This window comes from Zalophus californianus, chromosome 10, assembly GCF_009762305.2.
Source record: "Zalophus californianus isolate mZalCal1 chromosome 10, mZalCal1.pri.v2, whole genome shotgun sequence".
Taxonomy (NCBI): domain Eukaryota; kingdom Metazoa; phylum Chordata; class Mammalia; order Carnivora; family Otariidae; genus Zalophus; species Zalophus californianus.
Genome location: NC_045604.1, coordinates 64,121,618 through 64,139,674, shown reverse-complemented (window position 1 = coordinate 64,139,674; position 18,057 = coordinate 64,121,618). Strand labels below are relative to the sequence as shown.

Below are 18,057 nucleotides of genomic sequence, written 5' to 3'. Positions count from 1 at the left end.
CCCAGGGCTATCAAACTAAATTGTAAAGTCTTTCAATAAACACTGTTACTACTCAATTTCAGATTGAGATTGGTAAACAAAAACTTTCCCCCAAAGTCTGTTTGATAAGTAATCATTATACAAATACCATGCATTTGTATAGCATTTTATAGTTTAGCGTTTTCACATATGTGATTCTTACCCCTCAGGGGAAAATAGGACCTGATCATTTTACAGGTTAAGAGACTGAAGTTGAGAGAGGGAGAAACAACTGAAAGTTGGCCAAAGACACGTTTTTGTGTCTGGCCGGTAAGGGATAGAGCCACTTGCTGAGCAATGTGGATCTGCAAAGGTTCACTGATTCCACACATCACCTGTCCTGAATGCTTACCTCTCAGGCTAGGCTAAGAACAGAAGATGAAGTAGACATACGGCAGAGACCCCTTGAGAAGGTCAGTCAGTGGGAGACAGACACAGAAAATGATCATTATAAAACCATTAGGCAAGAATGACATCAGAGGTTCTGGAAGCTTGGAGGAGGCATACATAGTGCAGTAAAGAGCAAGGGAGGCTGGGGTGAGGGCAATCAGGAAGGTCTTCTTGGAGGAGGCAACACCCGAACTGAATCTTAAAACAGAGTAGAATAAGCAAGGCCTAGCCTCACACAAGCTCAGAATCGCTGTGAGGATGACATAATGACACCCTGATTATGCACATTATATGAGAAGTAATTAAGAGATGGTGCAACTGGGCAATGACTTGGGGAGACGACAGAGAAGTTGCAGATCGTCATGCATACATTCTGTCTGTCCCTCGCTCCATGTGGTCCTGTAACAGGGCTCACTCTTTTTTTTTTATTATTCATTCTATTTTATTATGTTATGTTAGTCACCATACATTACATCATTAGTTTTTGATGTAATGTTCCATGATTCATTGTTTGCATATAACACCCAGTGCTCCATGCAATATGTGTCCTCCTTAACACCCATCACCAGGCTAATCCATCCTCTCTAAAGCTCTCAGTTTGTTTCTCAGAATCCACAGTCTCTCATGGTTCGTCTCCCCTTCCGATTTCCCCCCCTTCATTTTTCCTTTCCTGCTATCTTCTTCTTCTTCGTCTTTTTTTTATTTAACATATAATGTATTATTTGTTTCAGGGGTACAGGTCTGTGATTCATCAGTCTTACACAATTTACAGCGCTCACCATAGCACATACCCTCCCCAATGTCTATCACCCAGCCACCCCATCCCTCCCACCCCCCACCACTCCAGCAACCCTCAGTTTGTTTCCTGAGATTAAGAGTCTCTTATAATTTGTCTCCCTCTCTGGTTTCGTCTTTGTCTCATTTTTTCCTCCCTTCCCCTGTGATCTTCTGTCTTTTTCTTAAATTCCTCATATCAGTGAGATCATATGATACTTGTCTTTCTCTGATTGACTTATTTCGCTTAGCAAAATACCCTCTAGTTCCATCCACGGGTCACAAATGGCAAGATTTTGGGGTTTTTTTTGTTGGCTGCATAATATTCCATTCGTACATATATACCACATTTTCTTTATCCATTCATCTGTTGATGGACATCTAGGCTCTTTCCATAGTTTGGCTCTTGTGGACACTGCTGCTATAAACATTGGGGTGCACGTACCCCACCAGATCACAACATTTGTATCTTTGGGGTAAATACCCAGTAGTGCAATTGCTGGGTTGTAGGGTAGCTCTATTTTCAACTTTTTGAGGAACCTCCATACTGTTTTCCAGAATGGCTGCACCAGCTTGCATTCCCACCAACAGTGTAGGAGGGTTCTCCTTTCTCTGCATCCCCGCCAACATCTGTCGTTTCCTGACTTGTTAATTTTAGCCATTCTGACGGGTGTGAGGTGGTATCTCACTGAGGTTTTGATTTGTATTTCCCTGTGTGATGTTGATGCCCAGTGATGTTGAACACTTTTCATGTGTCTTTTGGCCATTTGGATATCTTCTTTGCAGAAATGTCTGTTCATGTCTTCTGCCCATTTCTTGATTGGATTATTTGTTTTTTGGGTGTTGAGTTTAAGAAGTTCTTTATAGATTTTGGATACTAGCCTGATATGTCTGATATGTCATTTGCAAATATCTTCTCCCATTCTGTCAGTTGTCTTCGGTTTTGTTGACTGTTTCCTTTGCTGTGCAAAAGCTTTTTATCTTGATGAAGTCCCAACAGTTCATTTTTGCTCTTGCTTCCCTTGCCTTTGGCAATGTGTCTAGGAAGAAGTTGCTGTGGCTGAGGTCGAAGAGATTGCTGCTTGTGTTCTCCTCAAGGATTTTGATGGATTCCTGTCTCACATTTAGGTCTTTCATCCATTTTGAGTCTATTTTTGCATGTGGTATAAGAAAATGGTCCAGTTTCATTCTTCTGCATGTGGCTGTCCAATTTTCCCAACACCATTTGTTGAAGAGACTTTTTTCCCATTGGACATTCTTTCCTGCTTTGTCAAAGATTAGTTGACCACAGAGTTGAGGGTCCATTTCTGGGCTCTCTATTCTGTTCCATTGATCTATGTGTCTGTTTTTGTGCCAGTACCATACTGTCTTGATGATTACAGCTTTGTAATAGAGCTCGAAGTCCAGATTTGTGATGCCACCAGCTTTGTTTTTCTTTTTCAACATTCCTCTGGCTATTCGGGGTCTTTTCTGGTTCCACACAAATTTTAGGATGATTTGTTCCATTTCTTTGAAAAAAGCTGATGGTATTTTGATAGGGATTGCATTAAATGTGTAGATTGCTCTAGGTAGCATAGACATTTTCATAATATTTGTTCTTCCAATCCATGAGCATGGAACGTTTTTCCATTTCTGTGTGTCTTCCTCAATTTCTTTCATGAGTATTCTATAGTCTTCTGAGTACAGATTCTTTGCCTCTTTGGTTAGATTTATTCCTAGGTGTCTTATGGTTGGTTGCAATTGTAAATGGGATCGACTCCTTAATTTCTCTTTCTTCTGTCTTGTTGTTGGTGCATAGAAATGCCGCTGATTCCTGTGGATTGATTTTATATGCTGCCACTTTACTGAATTAACAGGGCTCACTCTTGACAACTGAGGCCCACCAGTCAGGGCTGCCATCCTTCCTTCCATACATCACCTCTGCTTGGGTTACAGATGCCCCTTTGTGCCCCTGTCCACTTCAGAACACTCCTTGGCACTCAGTTTCCCCCTGGCCCAATGGGATAGAAGTGAGGAGGGAAATGGGAACAAGTCCCCAGGCCTTCCACATTGCTAAGGACCACTTTGATTCTATGACTTGATTCACATGTCTTGTAGTCTGTATGCGGCCACTTTGCTGATGGGGAGGGAAGAAGCTGGCTGAGGGCTGAGTGCCTTCATGTACAGGTGTCCAAAATGCCCAAAAAACTAGGTCCTGCACAGCGGTTCTCCCCTAGTAAAGACTGTGCCCACTCCCCCAAATATTTTCTGTCCATTCTAATGGTGGGGCTGTTTAGAAAATTAACCCAAATGGTCATATTTGCCAAGCCTGGGTGCTGGTGTCAGAGTCCAAAGGAACATCCCCTGGGGTGTCTTGAAAGGGATGCATCTGACCTGGGTCCAGTGGACTTCATGCCTCCAAATGGCCTCCTAACTGGTCTTCCTGCCCATGACCTCTCCATGACCCTCTAGCCCCGGGCTTACCAACAGTTGGCCAAAGACACGTTTTTGTGTCTGGTTTTTGGCTGGCGTAGTGTCGGCCGCCTCTAAAATTCAGGAGATGTCACATAAAAGTGAAGGTTTCCCACTTCCCTTACGAAATGGGAAAGCCTGGCGACCCTGGGTCCCATTCCCACAGGCCATAGGTGGTGCACTTTAAATAGGGGCCTTTGCTCCGTACCCCGAACTGAATACACACCTCTATCATGGCACAAATTACCCCTGTAATGTAATCATTGCTTTGTCTCTTTCTCCCACACTACATACTGTTGAATCTCGCTGCCACACAGCATGTCAGCTTTGACTTCGAAACCCTAATGCATCCAGTTGGTGCAGGAGAAGGTGCTTGGACCGGGGGGTCAGGCAGCCCTGATTTGATATCTCAGCCTTGCTGCTTATCAACTTGGCCAAGTTCTTTAACCTCTCCGATGCTCAGTTTCCATATCTATAAATTGAAACTAATAATTCCTACCTTGTGGGATTGCTGTGGGGATTAGAAATATTGGGTATAAAATGCCTAGTGCAGTGGCGGGTACCTAGCAGGTACTCGCTCAGTCACTGGCAGATCCTATCCCAAATAAATGAATCTGGACAAACACAGCAGACTTTTTAAAAAAAAATTTTTTTTAAGATTTTATTTATTTATTTTTGAGAGAGTGAGCGAGCAGGAGCACAAGCAGGGGGAAGGGTAGAGGGAGAAGCAGACTCTCCGCTGAGCAGGGAGCCTGACATGGCGCTCTATCCCAGAACCCCGGGATCATGATCCCAGAACCCCAGGATCATGACCTGAGCCGAAGGCAGATGCTTAATGGACTGACCCACCCAGGTGCCCGGAAACACAGCACACTTAAGAAACAACCCATCTAAAGTGTGCCTGGGTGGAACAAAGCGAAAGCAGGGAAAGGAAGGAAAGAGTATATATACACAGCGTCCAGGCAATTAGGACAGTGCTGGAGGCACTTTAAGTTTGATTTTTTTTTTTCCTTCTAAACGCCCGAAAATGTTCAGTGGAAGACTTAAATATCAGCCGGCAGAAGCCTGCAAATGCTAGGCGGCTCTGTATATAGGATAATGAATATAAGATAATCTTAGCTAATTACTGTTTACTGGCAAATGTCATACCACTGGCTTCTTAAGTGTGTATGTGAGGCTTGGTTTGGTTTTGTTTTCGCATGTGTGAATGTCGGTGGGTGGGCAAGCGTGTGTACAGACCTACACCATGGGAACCCTATGGATAGCGGCTCAGCAGACGGTAAGGATGGCTGCTCCCCCACGCAGCTGTACTCGTGAGTGCACCCTAGCTAGCTGGCATCCGGGTTATCTCCAAACTGCAAGCTCCCAGAGGCCTGGGCCTGTGTCAGTCAGGTCTGTTTTCCCTGCACATGGTATATAGTACTGGTACCTAGCAGGTGTTCAGTAAATATTTGTTAAGTAGATAAATGGATCAATTGGGCGCCGACTCTCTCGGCTCCCTGATCTCACTTCCTGTCCTTTTCCTCAGTTTTCTAGATTTGCTGTTCTTTTCCTCCGCCTCTTATAGATACTTGCTGTTACCTTATTTCTTAGGCTTTCCTGACACCCCCCACCCCATTTACAGCTGAAAAACTCACCCCCATATCAGCATTCAGTGCTGTTCTCCTGATTTGCATGTCCCTGTAGGACTTGTTACCACCTTGATTTTTTTTACCGCCCAACTCTCCCTGGGAGAGTGAAGGCATAGTTACACAGTTTGCCGCTGTGTTCCTAGTAGACCACTGCCTGCTTTAGAGTAGGTGCTTAAAAATATTTGCTGAGTGAACTGTGTGGCAAACTACAGTGTATAGGTATGTGCCTTTGCATCAACCTAAAAATGTAAGCTGTATATTCTGAGCATCCTAACTTTGCCATCGATCTGTGACCCGCATGTCATCGACTAATCACTTCTTGCGATTGAGACTTCATTTGTCCCTCTTCCACTCTGTATTCTTCGTAGTCACTAGGATTTCAAAAAGGGGGAATGTCAAGATTCTTCTAAGTCCCTCAGTGATTTAGGGGAAGTGATTTGTACTTTTATTGGTCTCGGGCAGAACAGGACAGTCATGACATTAGAAGTGTAAAACAATAAGTAACGTGGCTATTTGTACCTGAAAGTAGTAAAATATTGAATTGCAGATTTCACCTGTTTGTAAAAAGGACAAACAGTAATGAGAGGGCTCCGACCATTTGCAAAAGTTGTTTTTCTTTCAAATGTTGTCTAAGAAGGCCCAGTGTAATGAAGGAGCGCTGGGGTGGGAAGGGGTCCCTCAGCCTCCCAGGCTGTAAAATGGGCAGACCTCTCAGCTCTAAAGAGCTCTAAAAGTCTATGAAGCTCTTGGAGATAAAGCCACGGAACTTTTCATGTCCATCTACTCTTATATTTCATGCTTGTTACAACTGACTTAACATACCAAGAACAATTATTATAAATTGATAGACATATAAACTTTCATAGTTTATTTACTTCCAATTAAATGGAAATGTTTTTAATATCACTAAGATTTAAAAATGTGAAACTATCTAAGGACGCTTATAAACCTTAAAGGGCCATTGTACTAACTACATTTAAAATTGATTCATGAAGGGATTGATTATCCAGTTTGTGAACATGTAAGCCCCCGGTAGCTCTCTTCCCATTCTTCCCAAATAATTCAAAACTCCAGTTTGTGAGTAGTTTATAAGCTCCAAGGACATGATAACCAAAGACTAAATGAGTTTTTAGCACTACTTCGAAGTTCCTATTTTGGGTGCCTTCTACCGCCACTAACTTTAACTGAGAATTACCAGTACTGTACAGAGTCTATTCACTTAAACTCTAATCATTTCACAAATGTTAATATTTCATCTTTATAATGACTGCATGGTAAAACACATGCTTCTTAAAAAGCTATGGAGGAGAAACTTTAAAAATGAAATTTATTAATCGGTTAAATCACACTAGCCTATGGGACAGTGTTCATATTGTTCCAATTTCAAATTAACATTGGGGTAGCGTTACTGTGCCAGCTATGAAGCACCAAGTAGTGGGTAAAACTGACCTCCTTAGTCAGAGATACTGGAACACTGGCTAGTCACTGTGCAGATATTCTGGGGTTTAAGATGTTCCCCTCTATCACAAATCTAAATTCTGGCATCCCTGTGCAAAACCTCAAGAGCACGCCTTTTATTTAGCAAAGAGAAAAATTAAACTTCTATTAAAATATGCCAAAATAACAGATTTCAAGAGTGATTTTTTTTTTTTTTTTTAACAAAATCCCAGCCCTTTGTCATGAGCTTTTATTAGTTTCAGCATGATTTATTCAGGAGTATTTCTACGGGATTAGGAGCAGAAGCAGAGTGTATGATCTGGCTGGGGTCTCATTGTTAGGTATTGGGACGTCCTGACTGGATGGCCAAGTCCTAAATTGGACGGCATTAATCTTGCAGAGGTCTGTCTCTCTGGGTAGGTAAACTCAGAAGGAACATTCTGATGCTTATTTAACTTCTTTGGCTCTCAGCGGCATGAGAGCAGCGGCCCCGAGGAGGCTTGCCCAGCACGTCTTTGCAGCATGGAGTGGAGAGGATCACGCTCCCAAAGCCAGCCCTGCATCAGGGGTCGGGGAAGAGACAAAAGAGATGCTCTGCCCTCGCCCTTCCCGAACTTAAAATCCAGTGCGCAAGGCAGGACTTAGGAAAATTAAACCAAATATGAAGTGGAAGAAACCCCCTCGCGTACAGTAACTGCCAATTTGTGCCGCACAAATCAACACGGAAATAAGATTTCAAGGAGTTTTAAACAAATAGCTGGAGAGAGAGATAAGAAGGCAAATCTAAGATGGAAGAAAAGGTGGAGGGCTCGAGTGGAACATGCTAAGTCGAGGCCTGCACGCCCCTGGGTGAATCCGGCCTCCAGGATGGAGAGGCAAAGAGCAAGCCGAGTGCTGCCACCAGAGAACTGGGAAAACCAACAGAGGCTGCAGTGGATCGGTTTAACTGAAAGGCGGTTTCCTTCTCCTCCATTTGCTCGGTCCCAATTGGAAGCGCACTGCGCGGCCTGCGCCGCGCTCTCGGCGGGTTCGGCGTGGGGGCGGGGAGGGAAGTACGGTAATGGGCGGGGCGGGGCGCGGGCGCGCTCCGGCTTTCCTCCTGCGCAGCGCTCCCGTCAGGGCAGGGGGCGGGGCGGCTATATTACGTGCGCGGCGCCGCCCCTGCGAGAGGACGTTGCGTGCTCGCTCGCGCCAGGCGAGTCTCCGCGTCTCCCTCGCGAACTCGGTGAAAGGAATTGGCGCCGTTCGACACCAGGCGGGTCCGCTCTGCAGCACGAACCCACCTCCAGCCGCAGCCGCAGCCGCCGCCCGGGCCGAGGAGCAGCCGCAGCAGCCGCCACCAGTGGCCGAGTGAGCGGAGCCGAGTTTGAGCCAGCGCCTAGCGGTGAATCGGGGCCCTCACCATGAGTTCCTCGCCTGTTAATGTAAAAAAGCTGAAGGTCTCGGAGCTGAAAGAGGAGCTCAAGAAGCGGCGCCTTTCCGACAAGGGCCTCAAGGCCGAGCTCATGGAGCGACTCCAGGCCGCGCTGGACGACGAGGAGGCCGGGGGCCGCCCCGCCATGGAGCCCGGGAACGGCAGCCTAGACCTGGGCGGGGATTCCGCCGGGCGCTCGGGAGCAGGCCTCGAGCAGGAGGCCGCGGCCGGCGGCGACGAGGAAGAGGAAGAGGAGGAAGAGGAGGAGGAAGGGATCGCCGCCCTGGATGGCGACCAGATGGAGCTAGGGGAGGAGAACGGGGCCGCGGGGGCGGCCGACGCGGGCCCGATGGAGGAGGAGGAGGCCGCCTCGGAAGACGAGAACGGCGACGATCAGGGCTTCCAGGAAGGGGAGGATGAGCTCGGTGACGAGGAGGAAGGCGCGGGCGACGAGAACGGGCACGGGGAGCAGCAGCCTCAACCGCCGGCGACGCCGCAGCAACAGCCCCCACAGCAGCGCGGGGCCGCCAAGGAGGCCGCGGGGAAGAGCAGCGGCCCCACCTCGCTGTTCGCGGTGACGGTGGCGCCGCCCGGGGCGAGGCAGGGCCAGCAGCAGGCGGGAGGTAAGAAGAAGGCGGAAGGCGGCGGAGGCGGCGGTCGCCCCGGGGCTCCGGCGGCGGGTGAGTGCTGCGTTGTACGTTGCGCGCGGCGGGAGGCCCGCGCGGGGTGGGGACCGTGCCCCAGGCCTGCCGGAGCCCCGCCGGGGGGAGGGAGCCCCGGGCGGGGGCCGCCGCGGGGGAGGCACGGGAGGGGGGAGGGGCGCGGGGGAATCCCGCCCGCCCTCTGAGGCCTCGGCGGCCTCGGGCTCGGCGTGTGCGACGGTGGCGGCGGCGCCTCCATTATGTGGCTGGAGAGCCGGGGGGGAGCTGCAGCTGCCGCTGGAGGGGGAGGAGCCGCGGGCGGGCGGCGGGCGGGAGCCCCGTCGGCTCGCGGTGGCGCCGCCGCGCTGCGTGCGCGCGGTGCGGGCACATGTCTCGGGGGGAGGGGAGAGGCCCTCGGGCCCGGGGCGGGCGCGCTTTGGCGGCGCTGGGCCGCGGTATTGTGCAAGGAGCCCAGGGGCTCGGCGTGACGTCACTTCCGGCGGGAGGGGCCGGGCGGGGAGAGCGGGGCGGAAGATCAGTACAATGCGGCCGCGGGGAACGCGGGCCCGGGTGGGGGAGGGGCGGGGAGGGCGCGCGGGCCGGCCCGGCCCCTCCCCCCTTCCTGAACTCTCTTCGGGATACACGTGGGCTCGGGGCCTGCGCCGCGCTGGTCTCCAGGAGCTTTCTCGAACCTTCGAGTAGGCTGGCAAAATTAGGAATGTCTTTGGAGTGCGTCACTAACTCCAGGCCGGTTCCAAGTTGATTGTTCTTTGAATTCGCGTTGGATTCGTCGATTGAAAACGCTTACAAAAAAGAACGGGAGAGTCGGGCTTCTTGCGTCCACAAACAGGAGGGGGATTCCCCCCCCCGTTGGGTCGCGGCTTGGCCCCTTATGTTAGGGGTGTTGTGTGTTATAGGAGACGGCAAAACAGAGCAGAAAGGCGGAGATAAAAAGAGAGGGGTGAAAAGACCTCGAGAAGATCATGGCCGTGGATATTTTGAGTACATTGAAGAGAACAAGTATAGCAGGTAGAGGATGCCGATCTAGTTTTACCCGTCCCCGTTCTTTCCTGGGTAGGAAAAGCTGAATCAGGAGACAATTCTGTCTTTCAGAGCCAAATCTCCTCAGCCACCTGTTGAAGAAGAAGATGAGCACTTCGATGACACAGTGGTTTGTCTTGATACTTGTAAGTGAAGCTGTTTCTTCCCTTTCCTCCCCCAGTTACTGAATGTGGCGATTTTGGTTCCAAAATGTTAGAGAACTTAACGCAGTGTGCTGAACTTAAATGCAGAAAACTTAGCGTAAACTGTTTCTCGTAAAAGCAGGGAGACGATGAGTTGAATTCAGATTCTGGTAGCTTAAGTGTTTAGCATAGCATCCGTTGTGTCGGATTGATAATTTTACAGGCTCCAGCAGTTTGGTGGTATTTTTTATGACTAGAAAGTTCGCATTTGTAGAAAATGTAAAATTAATGCCAATTTTGGGTTTAGTCAGCTAAGGGAAACTTGTAAGATTACCTGTAATTTGTCCTTATAGGCTCCTACAATAAAGTAATTTCATTTTTTTGATAGAATTAAGTGAGCTATTTGGGCTAGTTAATATGTATTAATGACTTTTCCCATTAGCACACAAGTATATTCCCTATTCTAAAAGATTGTAATATTACTTTTTCAATAACTGCTCTTTTGTTCTCAATTCCAGTTCAGTAGCTGCTGCTTTAACATAAGTTGATTTCTTCCAAAGACCTGGGGCAGCAGCAGTGGGCTATCACTGGGCTACTAGCTTTCTTCAGCAGCGAATGGTATCAATGGCAGCGCTGTAAACACTGCTACTTTACCCAGTTGGGTTGCAATTGAGTATGAGGAAGTGTTGTAAACCTCTAAATGGGCCTTGGCTGTCAGATGTGTGGTTTTGTATAAAAACATTTTGTTAATTTAGTATTTGATCAGAATGCACAGTTTTTTCACTTTGATAAATAGAACAAAGTGTAGAAATAATTGCTTGAAAAGTAGGGTGGTAAGGTGTGAACCGGCCATAGATCTAGGGAGTTAAAAGTTTAGATTCCTACGTTTTTGGATTCAAATTACTTGTAATTAGGTTTGTGAGACTGTAAATGTTAACTTTTATTTCTTATTAAATATTCTTTACAGGTAGTTGAGCTAAGGGAGTCTTTTAAAAGAAAAAAACTGCATGTGGAAAAATAGTTAACTTGAGAATTTTATTTTAAATAGTTCGGTTGTTTAAATACAAACTAAGTCGGAATTGGCAAGGTAGTGAAATAATGATTCCAGAAGTTAACACTTATTCAAAGTAGATGGGCTTTTAGCTGATTACCTAGGAACGTCAACTCATGTATTGCTATCTATATTGGGTTCAAACACAGTTGTTGAATCGAAAATTCTATCAGTGATAGGAATTTTGAGAGTAAAGCCTCATTGAAGGAGAATTCCAAACTGTAAATTTAATTTCCTTTCATCAATAAAAATTTAAGAAAACAGCTTTTTAATTTGAGGTGAGAACACAAAGAGGGTGCATGCTAATGAGCCACTGACCCAAAGGCAGCTAGGTTAAAGACCTTTCGGATTTGGGTAATCCGGGGAGTGGATAATCCTCCATTGTTACTGACCAACTGGCAAGCCTGGGGAAAAGGGACTTAAAATACTGTAATACTAACAGTGTTAGACAACCAGGTTTGCACTTTGCTAGGTTGAGGCTGCCTTCCTCACAAGTTTGAGAAAGAATTTAGGATCTAGAGCTCCTGTAAAATTACAAAGTGCAGGATCAACAGCTCATACTCCTGTATTTTAAAATATGTGGTCATGGCCTCCCTTCAGTTTTTTTTGTGGCACTGGTAAATTCTACCTGGTTCTGGCATGCTTCACTTTGATTTCCTGCTATCCTCTACTGCTTGCCTCTAAATCAAGGTAAAGAGCAGAGCAGGTATGTATCCCTGTCACATTGTCTTGATTATTTTATATACTTAAAATACACATTAAACCTTGATGTTTTTGGTTTTGTAGGCAGTTTACTCTTCGGTTCATAATTTGGTGAGAGTGACTTGGTGGGAGTGGGGCTTAATAAAGTGAAGATCAGAACGCAGCATGATCTGTAGAAGCCGTGTGTTCCATGCAGCTTTAGAACTATGCAAGAATGTAATAACCAGGTTTTGTCTATGTAGCAGATGTATTTACATTGGATGTCAAAAGAAATAATATGGTATTTGATATAATTGCAGATAATTGTGATCTACATTTTAAAATATCAAGAGACCGCCTCAGTGCTTCTTCCCTCACTATGGAGAGTTTTGCTTTTCTTTGGGCTGGAGGAAGGGCATCTTATGGTGTGTCAAAAGGCAAAGTCTGTTTTGAGATGAAGGTAAATGCAGTTTTGTGATTATTTTTTTAAGAACCTTTGTGAGTTTCCATTTGCCTGACAAAGATGTCAGTGGAATTTATCTTTGAAGCTTCTGTGGATTAGAAGAGGGGCTTGGAAAACCTGTTTTATAACAGTTAACCGTATCTGTTAACATCAGAAATTTGTGTTGTAGAGTCAGCCTGTTTTTATTTGGGGTGCTCCTTTTTTATTAGGCACTTGAAAGGCTCACGAAGGGTTTAAAAAATAGTTTGGTTAGGCTTCAAGTTTTGTTCCAGAGTAAAACATGTTGAATGTATATTTTAATTGGATTTGAGTCGAGAATCTGTAATTTTTAAAACATTAGCTGTTCTTTTAAATGTGAGTCAACCAAGGACTTGACTTGAACTTTTTTAGTTCCAGGTTCCAAACTCCTCTGTCAGTTTTTAAAGTTCTTGTAAATGTAGGGGATAGATGGTGGGGTAGAATTGGGTGTCTTTGTATTAGTAACTAGAGAAGAATTAGCCCACTACCCAGATGAAAGGTTTATCTTTCTCGTAATAATTTATGATTTGATTTCCAGGTTACAGAGAAGATCCCAGTAAGGCATTTATATACAAAAGACATTGACATACATGAAGTTCGGATTGGCTGGTCACTAACCACAAGTGGAATGTTGCTTGGTAAAGTTCCCATTTGAGTAGTATGTGCTGATGTGTGTTTAGGGTCTGATTTAGTAGTTAGACTCCCAAGGCATTCTAAACCTTCTGCTTGTTTTTAATCCATTTTGTTAGTATTTTAGACATGAACGATACTAGTAGCTTGTAGTAGGTAGCTGACTTTCAGGTTTTTTTCCTTTACGATTACTTGTTTTATGATCAGTGGGTTAAAAGTCACTATCCCATGGTAATGAAGTTTTTCAAATAGTTACATAACCCGCCTGGCTCATTAATTTTTTTCATCTAGATAAAGTGTAAGTGGAAGAATGTTAAATTATATGCTCATTTCTCTTGATTCACTCTATCTTGAATGTTAAAATATGTGGGTCATTGGACTGTTTCAAACAATCGATTTCATGAAAGTTAATTATTTTCTTAGGTGAAGAAGAATTTTCTTATGGGTATTCTCTTAAAGGAATAAAAACATGCAACTGTGAGACTGAAGATTATGGAGAGAAATTTGATGAAAATGATGTGATTACATGTTTTGCGGTAAGTCGGCTAAATTTCTGTGTATAAGTGAAATTATTAGGATTTTTTTTTTTTTTTTAAGATTTTATTTATTTGACAGAGCCAGTGATCACAAGTAGGCAGATAGGCAGGCAGAGGGAGAGGGGAGAAGCAGGCTCCCTGCTGAGCCAGGGGGCCGATACAAGACTTTGATCCCAGGACCCTGGGATTGTGACCTGAGCCAAAGGCAGATGCGGAACCGACTGAGCTACCCAGGCGCCCCCAGCTAGGAATTTTTTTTAAAGGTGTATCAGTGTTAGCCTTCAATATTAACCGTCTTGACTGAAAACTACTTAACATGAAGTTGACCTGAAAATCTAGTCTGTTAAGGTGGCATTGTTTCTGCTTCTAGATACATGCGTTTCATTCTTTATAACTGTTATAAAGCTCCTTAACGTTTAACTTAAATATGCTTTCTATAGGATAAGCTTCCTCATTTAAATTTTGAAGTTTAGAAGTTTTTTTTAGAAAAAGTTTATAGGACGCAGATTAAAACAGTTAATTTTTTTCTGATTCAACAGAACTTTGACAGTGATGAAGTAGAGCTCTCCTATGCAAAGAATGGGCAAGATCTTGGCATTGCCTTCAAAATCAGTAAGGAAATTCTTGCTGGAAGGCCACTCTTTCCGCATGTTCTCTGCCACAACTGTGCAGTTGAATTTAATTTTGGTCAGAAGGAAAAGCCATATTTTCCGATACCGGAAGATTATACTTTTATCCAGAATGTCCCCTTAGAGGATCGAGTTAGAGGACCAAAGGGGCCTGAAGAGAAGAAAGATTGTGAGGTAAATGGTTTTTTTGTTTTTGTTTTTGTTTTTTTAGGCATTTGAAGATTACTTTTGTTTGGCAAAAATGACATTTGGAAGATCTGTATGATTGCTCTGTTTCATTCTGCTAGGCCCATTGCTATCAGCCAGTGGTTTTTCTCTTAGTTAGCTGTGTTCTTTTATGTAGAGTGTTGAGTTTCCAAAAATTCCTTTGTTTTTAGGGCAATGAAAATTTATATATATGATCTAAACTGGGTTCTTGTGCATTTAAAAACGGGTAAGGAGTTCTTAGGTGTCTCTAGTGATAGTGAAATACCATTCCTTTCCGTTATAGGTTGTTATGATGATTGGTTTGCCAGGAGCTGGGAAAACGACCTGGGTTACTAAACACGCAGCAGAGAATCCTGGTAAATACAACATTCTTGGAACAAACACCATAATGGATAAAATGATGGTAAGTAACATATTTAGGGTGTGATCTCAGCATTTTAAAAAGAGCAGAAGTATTCTTTTGCCAGTTGTCTTTATGCATTTTGTTAGTGTTTTAGAGATAGGAATTTGTCAAAGTTAAATTGGGTACTTAAAGTAGAAGGACGTAAGGTAAACTACCTTTATGTGTAAGGTAAAGTGCCTCCCGGTGGCTAGGTTTTATTTTTTCTATAAGATTTTTTGAACTATCAACGTTCAGTAGCTAAAGAAGAAGTGAATAGCAGAGGATCTTATTACATGGTAAAGTGACCCTTTTCATAATGATAATGAGGAAAGGCAGTGTTTAAATTAGCAAATGTCTGGTTTCCACATAGATCTAAGCTGATAGTAGAAAAAATAGGCTTCACTTACAAGTTCAAAGGACCTTTTTAACTTTTTAAAACAGGTGGCAGGGTTTAAGAAGCAGATGGCTGATACTGGAAAACTGAACACGCTGTTGCAGAGAGCTCCCCAGTGTCTTGGAAAGTTTATTGAGATTGCTGCCCGTAAGAAGCGAAATTTCATTCTGGATCAGGTAAGCTGGAGCTTGGAGGTTGAAAAAGGAATGGATTGTTGGGTTTGGTGTGGAGCTAATATTTGGGTTTGTAAACTTTGTTTTCAAGACAAACGTGTCTGCTGCTGCCCAGAGGAGAAAAATGTGCCTGTTCGCAGGCTTCCAACGAAAAGCTGTTGTAGTTTGCCCGAAAGATGAAGACTACAAGCAAAGAACACAAAAGAAAGCAGAAGTTGAGGGAAAAGACCTACCAGAACATGCAGTCCTCAAAATGAAAGGCATGGAACTTAATTCTATTACTGTGTTAAATCTTACGTGATTTAGGTCTGTGAACTTGAATGAACATCATCTGCCAGCAATACTGTGTGACAGAGTCACGTGTGCTCTATATAAATGAATGTGTTTATTTCTGTTTCTAGGAAAACGTTAGTAAACCAGGAGTAGACAGCATAGTGTGGTTTCAGAGAACGACAGCCACTTGAGTTTAGGCTTCAGGGTTGTGGAGTCTTGGGATTTTAAGCTAATCTGATCTCTTATTCCTTGTAGGAAACTTCACGCTGCCCGAGGTAGCTGAGTGCTTTGATGAAATAACCTATGTTGAACTGCAGAAGGAGGAAGCCCAAAAACTTCTGGAGCAATATAAGGAAGAAAGCAAAAAGGCGCTTCCGCCAGAAAAGAAACAGAATACTGGCTCAAAGAAGAGCAATAAAAATAAGAGTGGCAAGAATCAGTTCAACAGAGGCGGCGGCCACAGAGGCCGTGGCGGCTTCAACATGCGTGGTGGCAACTTCCGAGGAGGAGGCAAGTTGGCTTGGAGTGTGGGCCTTGTTGGCTTCGGGGTGGAAACGAGTGATGAGAGTCTCGTTGTTTGGGGTCTGCGTGTGGTTTAGCGGAGTTTGGCCTAGGACGTTCGACTCGGGTTGATCTTGCTGCCCTAGGAACTGGTTGAAAATGTTGTGACTTGATAAACACACCTAGGTTATATGAGTGGTTAAATTAAACTTTGTGCTTGTCTTCGAAAGTGACTTTTTTTCCTCCAATACAGGACTGGTCCGGAGGAACCTGTGGTCCCATGAACACGCTGTTAAACTAATGTTCTCTTTGTAGCTCCTGGGAACCGCGGCGGCTATAACCGGAGGGGCAACATGCCCCAGAGAGGTGGCGGCGGCGGGGGCAGCGGCGGCATTGGCTACCCGTACCCTCGCGGCCCTGTGTTCCCCAGCCGAGGCGGCTACTCCAACAGAGGCAACTACAGCAGAGGTGGGATGCCCAACAGAGGGAACTACAACCAGGTGAGGATTGAAGTCCCTCCAGGCCTGCTGACTGTGGGACTCAGTCTGGGCCGGGGGGGGGGGGGGAGTAGGGCCTCGGCCCCAGCCTCAGTAAGAATCAGAAGCGGCGCGGTGACAGAAGAGAGGATGAGGCCCACTGAACTGTGATTTTCAGGTGAACTAGCGTTGAGTCAGGGGATGCCTTAGATAAATAAATGGTACACCTGAGAACAAACCAGTGGAGGGTGCCCCGAGCTTCCTGGTTTCTAGCAACCGACCCATTTCTGTGCTGCTGCCCCCCACGTACAAACCTAACAAGCTGTGCTGAGTTCTCAAAGATGGCTTTTTCTCTCACCCCCTCCCCAGAACTTCAGAGGACGAGGAAACAATCGCGGCTACAAAAATCAATCTCAGGGCTACAACCAGTGGCAGCAGGGTGTAAGTAACTTCTTCTGTGCTATGGACACTAATTGTATTTGAAGTTCCTAAGAAGCAGTCTTGAAAAACTTGTCCAGGGATTGGAGTGTTGATAAGTGTTCAGGGCAAGGTGTGAATATAGGTGGAGTTTGCTGTAATTTAACATTATATGATAAAATACTCTTTAATACAGACGGTTCTTTTTATTGTTAGCGATAATTGTATAAACTAACCAAGTCATGATGTGTTTCCTTTTTGTAATGTGTTTATTGATAATAATGGGATATTAATACTAACTAAATCTGGTTTGGTAGAAATCAGAGGTATGACAGGTATAAATTTGTTTCCAGCAATTACTCTGAATTAGATTGTCATTTCCTAAAAGCAGTTTGAGTGGCTTATTGATGTTTTTTCTTTAAAAAAAAAATTTTCTCTTACAGCAATTCTGGGGTCAGAAGCCATGGAGTCAGCATTATCACCAAGGATATTATTGAATACCCAAATAAAACGAACTGATACATATTTCTCCAAAACCTTCACAAGAAGTCGACTGTTTTCTTTAGTAGGCTAACTTTTTAAACATTCCACAAGAGGAAGTGCCTGCGGGTTCCTTTTTTAGAAGCTTTGTGGGTTGATTTTTTTTTCTTTTCTTTTTTGTACATTTTTAATTGCAGTTTTAAAGTGAATCGTAAGAGAACCTCAGCATTGTGCACGATAAGAGAATGTGTCAGTATTTCAGGGTTCTACATTTTATCTGTAAAATGTGACTTTTTTTTTTATCACAACAAAAGTAAAATGTTGCTTTGTACCTGGTGTCTTTTATTAAGAATTTACTCCCCCCATTTCTCACAGAGATAACAGTCGGGAGTCATTGTCACAATATAATAGAAATGTTAGCAACCAGATTCATGTAAGGACTAAGTAGTCCTCATGAATTGCATAAGACTCTGTACTGCTCATAGTACACTCCATCCTCTCTGTAGTTTGCTGAGTAGTGGAGGGGGAAGGCTTCAAGAGTAGTTTCCGACAATAACTGGGAAGGCTTTTTCTTTTTTTAAACAATGGAATTGGCATAATTGGGAATGAAGATAAAACTTGGAACCAAGATAGAGAAGATGGAGTGTATGTAGAAGGGCTGTTAAAAATGTAAAACTTGGTTGCATTATTTGTGGAGGCTCAAACTTGTGAAGGTTCAATACCATACTTTTTCCATTTGTTCTGCATTTTGATTCTGAAAAGAAAGCTGGCTTTGCCCATTTCTTATTAAAAAAACTTGTTGTAAA

General features: G+C 44.5%; 1 protein-coding gene across 2 annotated transcripts; it reads left to right on the top strand.

The window, feature by feature from the left end:
• The first annotated feature begins 7,878 nt into the window (after positions 1 to 7,878).
• Positions 7,879 to 18,057, top strand: HNRNPU (heterogeneous nuclear ribonucleoprotein U). Of its 2 annotated transcripts, none has more exons than XM_035722361.1 (14): positions 7,879 to 8,795; positions 9,674 to 9,785; positions 9,870 to 9,943; positions 11,993 to 12,132; positions 12,692 to 12,791; positions 13,207 to 13,319; positions 13,859 to 14,122; positions 14,439 to 14,558; positions 14,979 to 15,107; positions 15,196 to 15,364; positions 15,633 to 15,887; positions 16,194 to 16,378; positions 16,724 to 16,795; positions 17,215 to 18,057. In XM_035722361.1, exons 1-14 carry the CDS (start codon positions 8,105 to 8,107, stop codon positions 17,266 to 17,268), a joined length of 2,478 nt encoding a protein of 825 aa, XP_035578254.1. In that variant the 5' UTR covers positions 7,879 to 8,104; the 3' UTR covers positions 17,269 to 18,057. The 2 variants fall into 2 exon arrangements, with proteins under 2 accessions (XP_035578254.1, XP_035578255.1); XM_035722362.1 differs by having other exon boundaries at positions 8,105 to 8,738.